This window comes from Herpailurus yagouaroundi, unplaced genomic scaffold (assembly GCF_014898765.1).
Source record: "Herpailurus yagouaroundi ecotype Mexico unplaced genomic scaffold, PumYag 203, whole genome shotgun sequence".
NCBI lineage: Eukaryota > Metazoa > Chordata > Mammalia > Carnivora > Felidae > Herpailurus > Herpailurus yagouaroundi.
In genome coordinates this window covers 2,143,762-2,161,772 of record NW_024412434.1, presented here as the reverse complement: position 1 = coordinate 2,161,772, position 18,011 = coordinate 2,143,762, and the positions used below count along the sequence as shown (strand labels likewise).

The 18,011-nt window shown below is 37.1% G+C and overlaps 1 protein-coding gene across 21 annotated transcripts in view; it reads left to right on the top strand.

Annotated features, from left to right (window-relative positions):
- The window catches only part of CREM (cAMP responsive element modulator), a 75,725-nt gene that overhangs the window by 15,582 nt on the left and 42,132 nt on the right, over window positions 1-18,011 (top strand). For 16 of the 21 annotated variants that reach the window (XM_040450981.1, XM_040450975.1, XM_040450964.1 and 13 more), the window contains exon 3: window positions 5,274-5,397. The exons of 1 other annotated variant lie outside the window; for it this stretch is intronic. In XM_040450981.1, the coding sequence (XP_040306915.1) occupies window positions 5,274-5,397 (124 nt within the window). Of the gene's footprint in view, window positions 1-5,273; window positions 5,398-17,316; window positions 17,542-18,011 lie in introns of those variants that run through there. 4 more of the 21 variants (XM_040450995.1, XM_040450994.1, XM_040450969.1 and 1 more) reach the window with 3 other exon arrangements.

Here is an 18,011-nt window from a genome sequence, read left to right as displayed (position 1 = left end):
ACATGGTCTAGGTCCATTGTAAGACCAGCTAAGTAGATGGCTGAAGTGGAGTAGAGAAAATCTTGCACTAAAGCATCAGGGTGAGGCAGGGGTCCTTCCTTTGAGTGTTGAACATAGAGTAGTGGAGAGGAAAGCTCTTAAGTCAAGTGCTAAAGTCTTCACTTTACATCCTGGATGTAGAGAAGATGATTATCATATGGATGAATATAAGATGGTACACCTAATATCCTTGGGCCTCAACAGAACAGGGATTTCTACAAAGACAGAGGAGGAACAGCTGAGAAATAGTGGGCAACAAAGATGATACCAGGTCAACATTCTAATCCTGATTAGGTGTGGGAAGACAAGCTGGTCCCTCTTGAGAGGACCGAAGGGAGTGTTGGGAGTTCCAGATAGCACATTGCAAGGGCTTGGAAGAATAGGAGTAGGAATAAGCAACTGAAATACGGAGGGAAAGGAAGCACTATTTATGAGAGGGACAGTGGAGTATGGGAGGAGCTTACATCTTTGATGGTGACTGGGGAAATAGGAATGTGAAGTATTAATGGATATGATTCTGGCATGGAGGAAGGGGCATCATGGTTTAGTCATGGCTTACAGGGAGGCCAAGTGTGATATGTCATCTTTAGAATGGACAGCAGCAGTTGTGAGGAGCAGCAACTCAGCAGCTTGGTCCAGTGTTGGGAAAGGAAGTTATAATGGATGACACCACATGTGGCGGGGAAGATGAACAGGGGTGGCTGCTGACCTCCCATTTCTGCCTTTCTTTACTGGGAGGCTCAGCTCACCATGGCATCCTGATTTGGCTGATATTTAGCTCTGTGGGTTTTTGTAGCTGATCTGGTACTGACTCACATGTAGACACACGTTTGTAACCTGTAGCTTTGGTGCTTGAATACTCTTGACTAAAAAAAGGAATATTAGGGAAGGGACAGGTATGTGAAAACTGTAGATTGAGGTGCATCATAGGAGGGGAGTGTGCACAAATACAGACTTGGGAGTCATCTGCATACAGGACTGAAGGAGCCATAGTATGTAGATTGAAAAAAGGAAAAGGGCAAAGGATTGAACTGTGGGAAATACCCAGGAGAAAAATGGTCCAAGTAAGGTGATTGAGATAATGTATGTAAAAACACGTTCATGTGTAAAACAATTAAAATGCTTAATAACTTACGAAGTCTTTTATTATATCTCAAAAAATGAGTCCTAGTTTCAGGTGACCTTTTAAGCATTAAAGTTTTTTTTTTTTCCTTAAATGTTTATTTTTTGAGAGAGAGAGAGAGAGAGAGAGAGAGAGAGAGCGCGCGAGCACGGGAGGGGCAGAGAGAGATGGAGAGAGAGAATCCCAAGCAAGCTCTGTGGAGTCAGCACAGAGCCCAATGTGGGGCTCAAACTTAGGAACCATGAGTCATGACCTGAGCTAAAATCAAGAGACAGGTGATTAACCGACTGAGCAACCCAGGTGCCCCCAATAGAGCTTTTTATGATGAGAGTCTTCCTGCATTCTATTATGTGTATCTCTTTCCTTAAAGTAGACTGAGTATATTAACCTTTAGTTGATGACTCAGGATAGTTATGATACTTACCATTATTGAATTTTAACTCCTACATTTTTCAATTTCTTGAATGTAAAGAACTTGGCGACTTTATGCTGTATGGACCCAATTGCCACACACTTGGAATTCTAGATCTGCTTATTATGTTCTGTATCATTCCCCCTTCATCCCTGCCATTGTCAGCTGTCACTTCTTATATCTAGTATTTTTAGAAACTAGATGATTGAGAATTGTTTTGAAATAAAAATCAATGAGTTTAAAGTATGAACCTGTGAGAAGTTCTCTTTGTTTTATAAGTTTTAGTGTATGGATCTTAGGCCATTTGTTTTGCCTGTTAACAAGAAACTTTGGCTTATTGTTGACTTGTTTACTGAATTCTATGTAGATATCAAATAGTTGAAACATTATACTATATAGATGGACAAAATACACTAAAGGACCTAGAGTAGAGGAGGCATATGAGTGAGGTGGAAATTTTTTTTCTCTCTAGATCATTAAAAGCTATTCTTTCTCTGGTTCCGTTCAACCTTTTCTAGCCCTACTTCTACAGTCTTGTGTTGCCTCTTCCTCACTGAATCTAAGTAGGCTTCCTTAGCAGCCAGATTCTCTACCACCATCAGCTATTGTGTTTTCTTTTTTTTTTTTAATTTTTATTTTTTATTTATTTATTTATTTATTTATTTATTTATTTATTTATTTTTTATAATATTAGTGCTATAGGTATTTTATTTTTTTTAAATTTTTTTTTCAATGTTTATTTATTTTTGGGACAGAGAGAGACAGAGCATGAACGGGGGAGGGGCAGAGAGAGAGGGAGACACAGAATCGGAAACAGGCTCCAGGCTCTGAGCCATCAGCCCAGAGCCCGACGCGGGGCTCGAACTCAAGGACCGCGAGATCATGACCTGGCTGAAGTCGGATGCTTAACCGACTGCACCACCCAGGCTCCCCTGCTATTGTGTTTTCTAACTATGCTCCATACTTTACTTCCTCTCATAGTTCTCCTTTCCTCTTCTACCTGGTTAAATTCTTCTTATTGTTTAATACACAACTCATATGGCCCTATCCTCAGGCAGGTATAATCCTTACTTCCTATATTTCCCAAAGCATTTTATGCATAACATCCTTGACACAATTTAAGAAGTTACTTTGGGGCTCCTGGGTGGCTCAGTTGGTTAAGCGTCTGACTTTGGCTTAGATCATCATCTTGTGGTTTGTGTGTTTGAGCTGAGCCCCACATCAGGCTCTGTCCTGACAGCTCGGAGCCTGGGGCCTGCTTCAGAATCTGTGTTTCCCTCTGTTTCTGCCCCTCCCCCACTCTCACTCTGTCTCTCTCTCTCTGTCTTGAAAATAAAATAAAAATAAACATTAAAAAAAAGTTACTTTACTTGTGTTCCCCTTTTGTGGGTCTACCTGATAGAATTGACCAATAAGCTAAGTTTTTCCTAAATTTTAATATACATCAGAATCTCTTGGATTTAAAAAAATTGGATGTCCCAGAAATTTTGATTCAGTAGATTTGGGGTTGAGCCTGGGAATCTGCTTCTCACCCCCCACCCCAAAACAAGTACATTAGTTACTTCTGATAAGGGTTGTCCAGGGACCCACTAATGAATAAATCCCTTCAGGGCACGGACTGTGATTTACCCACTTTTGTATTTTCAGGACCTGTCATGTAGATGGAGCTAACTAAATGTTTCTAAAATGAATAGTTTATTGGAGAAGGCCTTCTAGCATATATAGTGTTTGAGTTGAGACTCAAGTTCTTGGCGGAGCCTTAAGAGAGCTTTAAAAGGTGTAAGAAATAGCATAAGACAGCATTTCTCAAGTTGTTTTCAAAACACCACTTCTGGGACCTACCAGGTGGAAAAAGTCTTTGGTGGGCAGATACTTTTGGAAAATGCTGCCTATTGCACCCTTCACCTTCTGAAAGCACACTAGCATATTCAGGCTTCTTAGAAGTTCAGCAAAGAAAACCTTTTAACCCTGGATACTTACAACTTTTTCATTAAGTGTTCCATTACCCTCTCTTTTTTTTTTTTTTTTTAAATTTTTTTTTCAACATTTATTTATTTTTGCGACAGAGAGAGACAGAGCATGAACGGGGGAGGGGCAGAGAGAGAGGGAGACACAGAATCGGAAACAGGCTCCAGGCTCTGAGCCATCAGCCCAGAGCCCGACGCGGGGCTCGAACTCCCGGACCGCGAGATCGTGACCTGGCTGAAGTCGGACGCTTAACCGACTGCGCCACCCAGGCGCCCCTACCCTCTCTTTTTTTAAAAAAAAGTTTATTTATTTTGAGAGAGAGAGAGAGAGTGCACACAAGAGCAAGATGGGGAAGGGCAGAGAGAAAGTCCCAAGCTGGCTCCATGCTGTCAACACAGGGCATGCTGGGCTCATTCTCATGACCACGAGATCATGACCTGAGCCGAGATCAAGAGTTGAACGCTTAACTGACTGAACCACCCAGGCACCCCATCCCTTACCCTCTTTTAATGATAATACCTTTTCATATCCTGCAGAACTAATGTTCTGAGGTATTCTTTTTGGGAACTGTTCACATAAGCAAAAGCAGAGCCTTAAGAATTGTCAGTTTATACAGGGTGATGATCTATCCTTAGCTAGACTATTCTGGAAAATAATGAGAGATAAGGGGAATTGGGGAGTGTTGAGGGAAAGACATTTTTTTATAGTAGACTGTAGATTTTTATCTTTTATAATTGCTCTAAATTGTCATGATCAGTTGTTAAGTATTGAAATGCTTTTCAGTAGTGAGGAGTAACTCCTAGGTTTGAGGATGGAAGGCTTGGATTCAGGTAGTGACTATTGAAATACAAAAGAAGATAATTGAGTGCAAGACATAGATGAAAGATCTGTAGGATCTGTAACTACCTCTGGAAGAAAGATCTGTACATTTTAATTCAAAGTTCTAAGTGGCTCGCATACTTATGGACTATGTATTTAGACTACCAAACTGAGAAAAACACATTGTATCATTGACAGTTGAAAAGATGCATGAGTAGGCAACATAGTTCCTATAAGTTTGTAAAATTTGATTTTGTTTAATTTATTCTGTTTGTATTTTGTAATTTCTTCTAGCAGGATAAAATATAGAAATATAGAAATCATTAACTTAAATTGAAATCACAGACAAAATTATGTCAAAAGTTTTTCCTGAAAAAATTGGATTCTCTTTTTTAAAGAACTGGGCAGTTGCAGAACATGTGGTCAACCCTGTGTGATTCAGTTTGAGGGGCTTATCAGAAACTTAGTGCTGGCAAAGCTAGACACATCTTTATATTATAATGCATTTAATTTAGACAATGGGGAAATTCTTTGATAGTATATATTATCAAGCAGGTATATTAGGCCTTGAGAGTCCTAGAATATTTATACTCACTGTAAAATAGAAAACCTACTTTTTTCACTCATTTATACTAGAGGGCTTAAAATAATTATCAAGGAGACATTCTTATAAGGTTAAAAAAATTTTTTTAATAAATGAATTCCCATAAAACATTTTGCAGGGCTCCCTTGGTAATGTTTGTGTCCGGTGAGCAGAGTTAGTTTGGAGAGTTAAGACTGCCACTGAACCTATTTCTTAAAAAGTAAGGCAGAACAGTTGGATGACAGAAATGAATATCAGAAGGCCAGGTAAAAGCAGAGAAATCTTTCAGAAAGGGCCTTAATACTTCTTCCTTTTTATTGTCTTTTCAGACAAATGACCATGGAAACAATTGAATCTCAGCAGGATGGAAGTGTAACAGATTCTGTGGCAGAGAGAGAATCTGCGGATATGCAGACCCAGACTGGTCAAAATTCAATCCCTACCTTAGCTCAGGTAAATTTAATGTAGGCAGTAGGTAGGCACTGATGAAAGTTAAACTATATGGAAATAAGAAGTATGTGCAGATTCTATTTTCTTGAAGTTGACCTTAAGTTTCCTCTGTTCCCTGGTTATCAGCCATTCTTGCTGATTTTATTTCAAAGAGAAGATACGTATTTTAATTACTTTTGCCTTGTAACAGACACTTTGCTGTGCTCCCTCCACCACCACCACTTATCCAAAAGGAAAAACAAAAACCTGTCCACGATACGTAATCCTCAAGTTACTGTTTGAGAAGGTTGGTAATTCCAAGTTGGTATAGTCTTATATTCTCGGGTAGAAATACTGCAGAAATCTTCCCATTTGCCTGGTATATATTTGCTTTGATCTTTACTTTCTTTTTAGCTAGATCTTTGAATTGGTCTCATTTAGAGACTACCAGTATGAGTTAGTGCCTGGTTTTCAGCTCCTAAAATTTATTTCTGAGATATGTATAAAAATATGTAGTAAAAACAAACACATTTGTTTATTTAGCTCATCAAATATTTATTGAGTACCTACAGTGTGTAGGTATTTTGCTAGATGCATGGGGAGGTGTAGTTTCTGGCCTTAAATATCTCATGGTTTAGTGGGGAAGACAGGTGTTTGAATGATAATTCCAATAGTGTGAGAAGTGCCATAAAACTTTATGTAAGGCTGACAGAGGAGAGGAGCAGCTGCTAACTGGGAGTACTTTGCAGAGGATTCTTACTTTTGAGCTAGATGTAAAGGGTTTGATGTAGGAGTCTGCCATGCGGACAAGGATAGGGAAGCATATGGTAGGCCAGGAAAGAGTGTGTGCAGAGGCACAAAGCCAGAGAGTGCATGGTGACAGGTGTAGAAGCTAATTGGAGCCCAGCATCAGGGCTAGGATGCTGAGTTGGTAAAGGTATGCAGAGGTCATGTACATTTGAGAGTGTAGAGTATCCTGGATTCTAAATATTCTTGAAATATTTCCATGTTCACTATGTTTAGAACACTAGTAGCTGTGTGGACTATGTGGAGGTTGGATTGGAAGTCAACCAACGGGTAGAGAGGACACCATTTATGTAGAATCATGGTATTATGGGATATGGTGGAGTGGTGAGATTTTCATAGGATCTTGAAGGGAGGATAGAAAGGACCCAGATGGCTGACTGGAGGTCCAGGGGGAACACCAGGTACTTCCTGGGTTGTTTCAGGCCAGACTGGTTCTTGTGAGGTCCTTCATCCCCAGGACAGGACCCCAAGCACCCAGCCTGCTTTTCCTTCCTCCTTCAAACTTCTAACACCCACTCACCCCCTGGGGGTTTTCTCACAAGTGTTCTGTGGAACTGCATCTCCCTGGCAACACCCCTTCTTTATTACCCTGACACAGGCATGCAGACCTTTTGCTATTTAAAAGGGGGGGCAGCCTTTTTCTTATTAACAAAATGTATGTTCATTGTAGAGAATTAACAAAATATGTATTATTATAAAGAAGAAAATAAAAACTGTCCATAATCTTGACATCCAGAAATTTAATCATTGTTAACATTTTGGTATATATCTTTTAGTCTTATGATCCGTGTAAATAGAATACAGTACACATATATTTTTTCATAAATTTGTGATCCTCTAGAGCTTTTATCACTATGATTCCTGATCTGTAATTCTGCCCTTCTTTGCTGAAGCAGTATTTGAAAGCAAATCTTCCTTTTGCCTCCACCGCCCTCCTCTTAGGTACTGGCTCACTTACCCTCACAGAGCCTCCCCCTCCCTCTTGTGGGCCTGCACAGTCAAAACAATAGCTCTCCATTGTCTAAAACTGATAATTTGCAATTCTGAGGACCTTCAGCCTGGGTGACACCCAGCTCTGTGAGCGTCAGTTCAGAAGTTGGTAAAGAGTTCAAGTAATATGAAGTCTGAAAAATAACCTTGAATTTATGAGGTCTTAGAATTAAATAAGAGTCCAGCGAACAGAAACTAGATTTTAGTAGATTAGAAAATGAATAAGAGGTAGAGGAGGTAGAAATTGGGAGTATAGATTCTTCAAGAAATTTTTCTGTGTAATTATAGAGAAAGATGGATCTGTGAGACAAAGGAATGAGAACAGGGGTATGAGAAAGTTAGAACAGGGTTATGGGAAAGTTGAGTGTTTTGAGGAAAATGGAAAGAGAGAGACACGTGTGAGAAGGCTGAATCAGACCTAGGAAAAGCCTGTGGCTTACATTTATAATGCTTGCTTTTTTAACTGTCTCAACTAATCAAATGTTGGTATTTATTAAATCTGAATAGCAAGTACATGAACTTGCTCTAGTATTTTATTTTCTATGTGTCTTAAAGATTGGATCAAAAAATAAACTATGGTTTTTATCTTACACACATTAAGCATGTTGAGAGATTAAGATAACCCTTGTGTCGAATCATTGATTATTTTTGTTAACTAAGAGTTATTCTCTGTGCCATGCATGGATCTTGATTTTTTGAAGAATTAGGACACAGTTCTTAGTAGTCAAAATTTTCTAAACATGATTACCAATTTATATTCTTGTGATGCCTGAAGCTGTTCATTTATGAGGTATTCATTATTATGCAATACTATATAAGTATTAGGAAATCAGGTTGAACTCTTTTTTAAACCTATAATGCATACTAAAAGTGACTACTCTTCTGAATAATTCCTGATATCAATGTATACTTGCCACCTGTTTCATTTTTTCAGATTAGAGGACTATTTTGTATAGAGAGGAATTTGTAACACTTAATTTCATTTTTACATGGTCAAATTACCATTAACTAGTATAGGAACAAAAGGACCAAAAGATTTGATCAGTTTGATCCTTTGCATCTGATCATTTGTTAATAGTAGTTTTGAGTACCCTGGCTTTTCCAAAGCTTCTGCTAATCACGGGTACTCCAAAAACCAAATCAAGGGTACTCCAAAAACCATCACATTCATGAAGATCTGACAGCTTGAGCTTGCTCTGTGCCCTCAGGCCTCTGTGTGTACAAAGGGAGGCTAGAGTTTTAAGTTTCCAGTTTTTCTGTTTTATAACTTCCCAGATATAAGTGGAGTCTTTTCCTTCTGTGTGTCTTCAAAAGTATATAGAAGTCACAGTGGTGATAATGTCAAAGAGCTGGAAAGCAGGAGTTTCCATAAACAGACCCTGGGGTGGCAAATCCTGGAGGTTAAATTGTGAGTTGGCTTTCTTCTTGCCTGAGTTATTTTTCATGTTGATGTATTTTTAATTGAAGCTGCTTTCTTCTTCATTAAGTGTATGTGTTGCCATGTAAGACTAGATTCCATTCCCCTCTTCCCTTGGAAAAACTCTTGGTAATAAATTGGAGAGTTTATTTTATTTTACTTTATTATTTTTTTTTTAAATTTTATTTATTTATTTAGAGAGAGAGAGCGCGCAAGAGAGAGCACACACGTGCAGGGGAGGGGCAGAGGAAGAGAGGATCTGAAACAGGCTCTGCACTGTCAGCTCAGACCCCTACTTGGCTTGAACTCACGAACCGTGAGATCATGACCTGAGCTGGAGTCGGACACCTAACCCAGCTGGGCCACCCAGGCATCCCTGGAGAGTTTATTTTAGATAACCAAACCAGGAAAAAACCCTGTCCAAAAGCCAAAATGATGAAAAGCAAAATTACTATATATGTGTATATACACATATATATATATATGTGTATATACACATATATATATATGTGTGTGTGTGTGTGTGCGCGCGCACGCGTGTGTGCGTAAGTATATACATATGTATATATTACTGTATATACAATTAGTTTTAAAATAGTCACACATCCTCTGGAAATAATATATATAATCTTTAAATGGATAATGGGAAGTTAAACTTTCTTTTATAATGTAAGATTTCAAACATATACAAGACTAGAACAATGCTACTATAAATTTATATGTATGTATATATAAACAGTTACTAAGATTTTATAGTCTCATCTGTCTTCTTTTTTTGTTGAAGTATTTTAAGCAACTCTGCAAATTTCAGACATCATGTCATTTTACTCCTACTTCTGAGTATACAACTTATAAAAGATTATGGACTTTTTTTACTGTAACAAATGTCACAGTCATACCTAATAAAATCAAGCATAATTCCTTGACATAGTATGTACTTCTTATTCACATTTCCCATTTATCTCACAAATGTGTACCCTACTCTGAAAGCAAGATTGAGGACACCCTGAACTTTACTTGTTGTAAGCCTCTTGGGGATTGTTAATGCCACCATGAAGATGTGGGTAGGTGAGGTAATAATCCACATGGAGCCACTGGAAAGGATGTGCTTTAAAACTAGCTTTCTGGAGCCTCATTCCTTAGAGCGGCTGATGAAGTCTGTGGGCCTGAGTTTGGCACCTCTTCTCTGAAATACCTCTTCTTTATAAATGACCAGTTCTCAAGCTTTCAGCAAAGATGAAAGGAGCAGAATCACAGGGGTCATGGAGCTCAAAGCTCTGGAGATAATCAGGGTCATTATATTGCCTCAAGAGAATTTGTTCCAATATAAAATTTAATCTTTCCTTTGGACCTGTGTATTTTTGGAAACAAGGAGACTATAGGCAGCAGAGAAAACCACTAGGGACTGTTCAAGGATCATATGCTCTGCTGATCTCCTTTCTTTTCCTGTCTGTTCTAAATGCAAACAGTATTTAAAGAAGCACCTCAGAATAAAGCAGGCCCAGGGGCATCTGGGTGGCTCAGTCAGTTAGCAGTTAGGCGTCCACTTTGGCTCAGGTCATGATCTTGCAGTTCGTGAGCACTGACAGGTCAGAGCCTGGAGCCTGCTTCAAATTCTGTGTTTCCCTCTCTCTCGGCCCATCCCCTGCTCGTGCTCTGTCTCTCTCTCAAAAGATAAACATTAAAAAAAAAAAAATTTTTTTTTTAAAAAGAAGAAGAAAGCAGGCCTGGCATGCAGCGAGGGGTTGAAGCAGGAATGATTTAACAAAAGACACATTTTAATGTATGAGTTTTATGTTTTCTGTTTCAATCTGGTGGACAATTACGATGACATTTCTCATTGCTTTGGCTAGCTGTGCCAAAAATCCACCTTCTTGGTCCTAAGTAGGACCAGGAAGGGTGTGTTTGGCTATCACAAAATGAGACAAAATAAAAGCAACATTTGCTCTTGATAATGGGTCAGCAGCTTCCTATTTGTATGCTAATGATCGGCTGCATTGTGTTTAGTTTATTTAGTATATTTACTGTTAGCTAACTAAATCTAGTTTAAGCTTAGTGTTTAGTTGAATCTTGGTTTTCCGACTTCAATTTACTAATTCCGTTACTTGAGGGATTCTTCCTGAAGGAGAAAAATATTCCTCTAAATTTTGAGGTAAAAATTTTCATTTCAGTATTAATTTTCTATTGCTCCTTATTTTTATGTATTCCTTCATCTGGCTCTTTTTCATTGCCTTAATTTAACTGTTTATGTAATGTTTTATTCACTTAGAATGATCTCAAAAATGAACAAAAGTTGGAGGAAAAAGTAAAACTGAATTTTTTTCAGTAAATGTGAAATCTGCATTGTATGATATTCTTTAGTCAACTAATTCAAGAAAATACAGTTTTGAAATATAACTCATTCATGAAGGTAATTCAAGGTTTGAGGGACATAAATGAGAGTAATTTGTGAACTTGTTCAGTTTGAACAAGAACGTTATATTTCTATATCTGTACTCATATTTTGTAATTTTGTATATAATAGCTAAGTACATTTCTTTAAACGTTAGTTTTTAGTTGTAGGATGCACTCTACATTTGCATCTTAGTGATAAAACTTTGAATAAAATTTGATGTTTAAAGGTGCTTTAAGCAGGTTTAAAGCAATCAGAGGCAAATTGCAGAAAAAGATTTAGTTTTTATACTTATTATAATCAGAAAGAAATACATACAAATTAGTTTTAGTGCTGGAGAGATTGTTAAAGATTTTCCCTCATTTGTAATGATTTTCTATGAGGTTTGGATACCTTTTGTTTCATGTTCCAAGTTCTCAGCTTTAGTAAAACATGTGGTTTGTCACTAGCAGTAATGGAAAAAGAACCGAGTGTAAACATAGTTATTCTTTTTACCCTTTTCTCTGTGATTGTTTTCTAGTGAAAGAGTAGGCTCAGGGAATGGTTTATAGGTAAGCTGACGTTTAAGAGGTACAGACTTTCAGATTTGCCAGATGAAAATGTTCTGAATGAATGTTTCACGACAGTGTCAATATAACTTACTGCTGAATTATAAACTTAAGATGGTTAAATGGTAAATTTTATTCTAACTTTATGACAATAATGAAAAAAACAACAAAAAGTAGACATTGAAATTTGAAAAAAGGGAATGTTAATTTTTGTGGTTTCTTTGAATAAGATTCAGAGGTTATTTAGTTTGTCTGACTTTAATTTTTAACGTTGCTACGACCTTTGTAAACTCCAAACTGTTAAAGGAATTAGATTTGTTATAAGAACTACAAAACACAGAGGATTTTGGAAATTTTCACTTCATTGATTAATTGTGATGGCAGCTTAATAGTGCTCTTCAGAAATGTGAGTTTTATAAGCCTGACAGCGAAATCTCTCATGGTTCTCCAAAATGGCATTGGAGAGAAAAGCCTGCTTATGGTAGTGAATGTATTAAGTAGACACAATATCAAATGAAGATGAAGCAAACAGAAATAGTTCAGGAAAAAAAAACTTACCTTTAATAGGTATGTTCTATACAGCAGTAGACCTCTACTTTGGCAGATAATACCTTTTTAAAAAAAAAAAAAGATAATGGGTATATATTTGATAATCAGATATGTTAATACACTGATAGGTATTGCTAGTGTAAGTTGGTCTCCCAGGTCCTTAGAACTTTTTAGTTTTACTTTTTTTAAAGACTTGTTTACTACTTTGCACTTGGTGTAAGGAAAAAGAACTCTCATGAATACATATATGCACAGTTTGAATTAAATGTAGCTGTTTACTTAAAAGTAGTGAAGTATTTTTCGTACTATTTTGTAACACTAAAGACACAAAATTATTTTCTTAATGTTTATATATAGTTTTAAGTTAATACTTAAGACTGAATTCTTTGATCTTCATTTCTTAAAAACATAAGAATACTAATTTCATAGATTAAGGTAAAGGAGATGCGGTGTGTGAAGTGCAAGTACAGTGCTTGGCACCTGTTTGCTTTTATCATTACACCAACCTGCCTCAGATGGTTAGGGTGGTAGCAGTTAGGCCAGTGGTTGCCATTAGGCTTTAAGACGAAGTGGCTTATACTGGTTTAAAAATACATTGTATTAGAAATTCATTCAAAAGTAATATAAATCTACTGACTATGCTCAAATAGGCCTCCAGAGGGTATAGAAAAGGAAAGATAATTTATAGTTGTTTTATAAGCAACATTCTGCTATGATGCCATGAACTTTCTTTAATTGGTATGTTTCATGCTCCTAAATTAAAAAAAATTTTTTTTATTTTTTTTTTTTTTAATTTTTTTTTTTCAACATTTATTTATTTTTCGGACAGAGAGAGACAGAGCATGAACGGGGGAGGGGCAGAGAGAGAGGGAAACACAGAATCGGAAACAGGCTCCAGGCTCTGAGCCACCAGCCCAGAGCCTGACGCAGGGCTCGAACTCACGGACCGCGAGATCGTGACCTGGCTGAAGTCGGACGCTCAACCGACTGCGCCACCCAGGCGCCCCTAAAAAAAATTTTTTTTAATGTTTATTTTTGAGAGAGATAGAGCGTGAGTGGGGGAGGAGCAGAGAGAGAGGGAGACACAGAATCCAAAGTAGGGTCCAGGCTCTGAGCTGTCACCACAGAGCCTGACGCGGGGCTTGAACCCACAAACCATGAGATCATGACCTAAGCTGAAGTCAGATGCTTGACCGACTGAGCCACCCAGGCACCCTATGCTCCTAAATTTTTATATTTTGGATTTCTTTTAGGGATTTAAAAACATTGCAAGAATTTCTTTATGCCATTTTGGCTCTAAAAACCTAAATTATGATTTATTACTAGACTTTAGAGTTCATGTTAAGACCAAGTTTCATTATAATGCTTTTTTTAGGAGCAAAATTCTTTGACTTGCCTGTGTATGTACTCTGACCTTTGGACTGAAACTGAAAAAATTTAAGGATGCAATTTGGTCCAGTCATATTCTGTCACTGATTTGGATTTTGAATTTTGTTAACTTCCCACCTGAATTTTGAGGAGGACTTAAAAAGTATTTTAACCTTTGCAAATCAGAGGATTAATACATATAAATTAATTAACCTCTAAATTCGTGACTAAATTATTTAAATGAAATGCAACAATAATAAAAATAACAAAAGTGAGTATTTACTGCATGCTCAGTATATGCCAGGCACTTGGGCTCTGTTCTCATAACAACTCTGTAGAAAGGTACTTCTTTCATTCTTAGCACTTGTGGAAAATAAGTTATAGAGAGACTGAATAACTTTTCATAGTTCACACAGCTAGTTAGAGGCAGAGCCAAAATTAGAACCCAGGCAATCTGGTTTTAGATTTCATTCAGCAGTCTACTTGTAATACATAGGGTACTCTGTTTTGAACCGGACAGTACCTTGGAAATTCCATAATAATGGAATATAATAAATACATGTTATGTATAGTTGCTGTATAGAACTATATGTGTGTCTATATACACACACACACGCAGTACTATGCAGTATCTATTACATATAGACTGTATACTGTTATTCCTTCATTGTTCAGTGGCAGATTAAGATAGTTCCATTTTTTTAAGTTTATTCATTTTGAGAGAGAGAGAGAGAGAGAGCATGTGATCAGGTGAGGGGCAAAGAGGGAGAGGCAGAGAGAATCCCATGCAGGTTCCACGCTTTCAGCACAGAGCCCAATGCGGCACTTGATCTCAGGAACCGTGAGACCATGACCTGAGCTGAAACCAAGAATCAGACTCTTAAATGACTGAGCCACCGACACCCCAGGATAGTTACATATTTAGATTCCAACTCAGCTTTTCATCTGGGGTGTGTGAAGAGCATAGAAAATTTAAATTTTACCCATTTTGATGTATTATTAATTATTTCCATGTTATATCTAGCGCCAGTACCCATTTTAAGTGTTGAACCATAACTCTGGGCCAAGAGCACCCAGAGTTTTAGAATTATATTTTATAAGATGATGAAGAAATCAGTCCCATTGCCTTTGGTACAATCAATTTATTGAATGCTTTCCTGCCAAGAAGCTAGTTAGTTACTATATCCACCAAATATGGGGCCATAGTTATTTATTTTGTGTTTGGTAAAAAAATACATGAATCTGCAGTCTTAACAAGTTTAAATGTACAGTTTAGTGGTGTTAAGAATATTCACATTGTTGTGAAACAGATCTCCAGAGTATTTTCATCTTGTAAATCCAAAGGTCTGTACCCATTAAATGCAAACTTTCTTTTACCCCTGCTTTCACCCCTGGTAACCACCACTCTACCTTCTGTTTTTATGAATTTAACTACTTTTAGATACTTCGTGTAAGTGGATGGATCAGTATTTGTCTTTTTGTGAATGGCTTATTTCACATAGCATTATGTCCTCCAGGTTCATCCGTGTCATAGTATGTGATAGGATTTTTTTCCGTTTAAAGGCTGAATAATATTCCTTTCTGTGTGTGTGTGTGTGTGTGTGTGTGTGTGTGTGTGTGTGTGTGTGTGTGTGTGTATTTACACCACATTTTGTTTATTATTACTATTTTTTAAAGAAGTTTATTTTTGAAGTAATCTCTACACCTAATGTGAACCTCAAACTTACAGCAGGAATCACACATTCTTCCAACCGAGCCAGCTAGGTGCCCCTGTTACTACTTTTTTTACGGGGTTTTGTATTTGCTTTTGTTTTTGTTTGTTTTTTGCCAGTTCAGTACTCTTTAGGAACTTACACCAAGTTATTGCTTGAAGAAACAAAATAAAATAATTCAAGTGAATTGCAATTTGCTTTACAGACATTCTTACAAAGAGTTTTTTGCTCAGAAATAAAGATTAACCTGAAGTTTGGCTAATAAGTGGTTTTCAACATTCGTTCTGTGGTTTCTGGCTTTTGGCATATACATTTCTTATTCGTTATTAGAAATGATCTGTATTATTGTTAAGAGTAGTTTCAATATTTATGATTCTTATATCTGCTCGGTAAATGCCATTTTGGGCTCAGGATTTCACTGCAGCTTCATTAGGTGTGCTTATTTGCATCTGGCAAATATGTAATTATAATCAGTTTTAGTTTCAGTCTTACTGAAACCAAATATAAAATTGATTTTTAAAAGTTCTCAAGTTAAAAGAATTATGACTTCTTTAAGATAATACTCATTTTCATAGTGCTTTTAAAATATAGTATGATTAATGAAGCACATCTCATATTGGTTAGCATAAAAAAATGATGTTCCAACTGTTACAAATAGGAAGTTCAAGATACTATAAGGATCAGGTAGGAAAAACAAATCAGCTAGAACATTGTTTTTCAAAGGCTGAAGAACCCCTAATTTTAATTTGTGCTCAAATGATCTTCCCTTCTTATTTGATGTATGTGTAATCGAGAATGACTTGATTCCAATATTTGCTTTGCTTTCAAGAGGAGAATTTAAAAAAAATTTTAGTGTTTATTTTTATTTTATTTCATTTTTTATTTGTTTTGAGAAGAGCACGAGCAAGATGCAGAGAGAGGGAGAGAGAATCCCAAGCTGGCTCTGTGCTGTCAGTGCAGAGCCCAATGTAGGGCTTGATCCCACAAACCCATGAGATTATGACCTGAGCCAAAACCAAAGAGTCAGATGCTTAACTGACTAGGCCATCCAGGAACCCCAAGAGGAGAATTTTTTTAAAGAGACTTAATATTCGGCCATTTATATTTACAGTACCAGAAACTGTGACCCACTTCCCCCTTCTTATAGTATTCAGATTATAGATTTCATATAGTATCTGTTTATGCCCCCCACACAATAAAAGCATGTGAGACAACAGCATTCCCATGGAGTTCTCTTTAGAATTTTAACATAGTAGATATAAAAATCTGAGTCTTATGTACTAAGTGTGTTATCAGTAAATATTTGAAATTCCCAAGGTAAAATTAAGTAAAATTTAACTGTGTTGAATTTTGCAGTCTGTTAGCCACACTTAAAAATAGAAAAGAAAAGAAACTCTGTAGGAAAGAAGGACACTAAAAATGAGACAAAGTCTATATTTTCCATTTTGTGTTTTCTTCATTTAGTAAAATTAAGAACAACTTTTTATTTTTTTAATGTTTTTATTTATTTTTGAGATACACACACACACACACACACACACACACACACACACAGAGTGAGTGGGGGAGGGGCAGAGAGAGAGAGAGGGAGACACAGAATCTGAAGCAGGCTCCAGGCTCTGAGCTGTCAGCACAGAGCCCGTCACGGGAATTGAACTCATGAGTTGTGAGATCATGACCTGAGCCGAAGTTGGGCTCTCAACCAGCTGAGCCACCCAAGTGCCCCAAGAATAACTTTAAAAAAAATAAAATGAAATATTTTGCATCTTATTCAGGTGTTCACTTTTATAATATTATCTCCCTGATTCCAACCTTAAAATATGTGAAATATTCTGTAAACACTTTTTTTCTCATAGAAGAAACAGACTCTTTTAAGAATCTTGTTTTAATACACAGAAATCAAGATAGTTTCCCATCTTCTTGCTTAGAGTATTAGTAGATTTTAATTGTAGTCCTTAAAATAGGTAATGTTTTTGATTTCTCAGGAGCAGAAGTGACAGTGAGATCTGCTATGATGTGAATTCACATTTTTTCCCACCCTTTATTAACTGTCTTGAATGCAGGCCCAATAGGTCTGTGACATTTGCAGCTGCACTGTGACATCATAAACCCCATCATAAGGGAACCTGGCTACGGATTGGAGGTAGTCCACTAGGTGCTAATCAAGTGCTGTGTTGCAACATTGTGAGGTTTTCCCAGTTACAAGTGTCGTTATAAGGATTTTTAAATTATTATTGCAAAGCCAAGTAAGGCTGTCGGTTGCATCAGTTTAACTTCAGATCAACTACTGTCTAGTGGGGTTGGTGGTGGATGTGGTGGCATCAGCATAATCTATGTTTCAGGCATCCAATAGAAGAGGATTATTCAGGGGATCTGGAAGAAAAGGTAAATTATGTCTACTATGAGTTCATTCTACACACTTTTTGAGCCTCATAAAAAGAGATATAAATATGAAATATAAAATATACCCATTTTATTTTTTTGGTTTTTGAGGAGCTGTCTACATGACTGTTGGAATGTGATGAATATACTCATAGATCTTCCTATGGCCTTCTCCCTCTCTTCATTTAAGCTTTTTATAAAAGCAACTGTTCCCTCCTCTGAGAAGCTTTCCACAACAGGTATATTTTGATTAGCCTCCTTCCACACTACCCCTGCCTGTCACTCTCTGATCTCTTACTCCGCTTCATTTTTCTTTGAAGAATTTAACACCCCCAAAATGATACATTTGTCTCTTCATCTGTTTTCTGTCCTGATCTGGGAGAGCAGAAACTTTTTCACTATCTCCACTGTCTAGACTGGTCCACATGGCAGGCTCCCAATAAGTATTTGTCAAGAGAATAAAAGAATGAGTT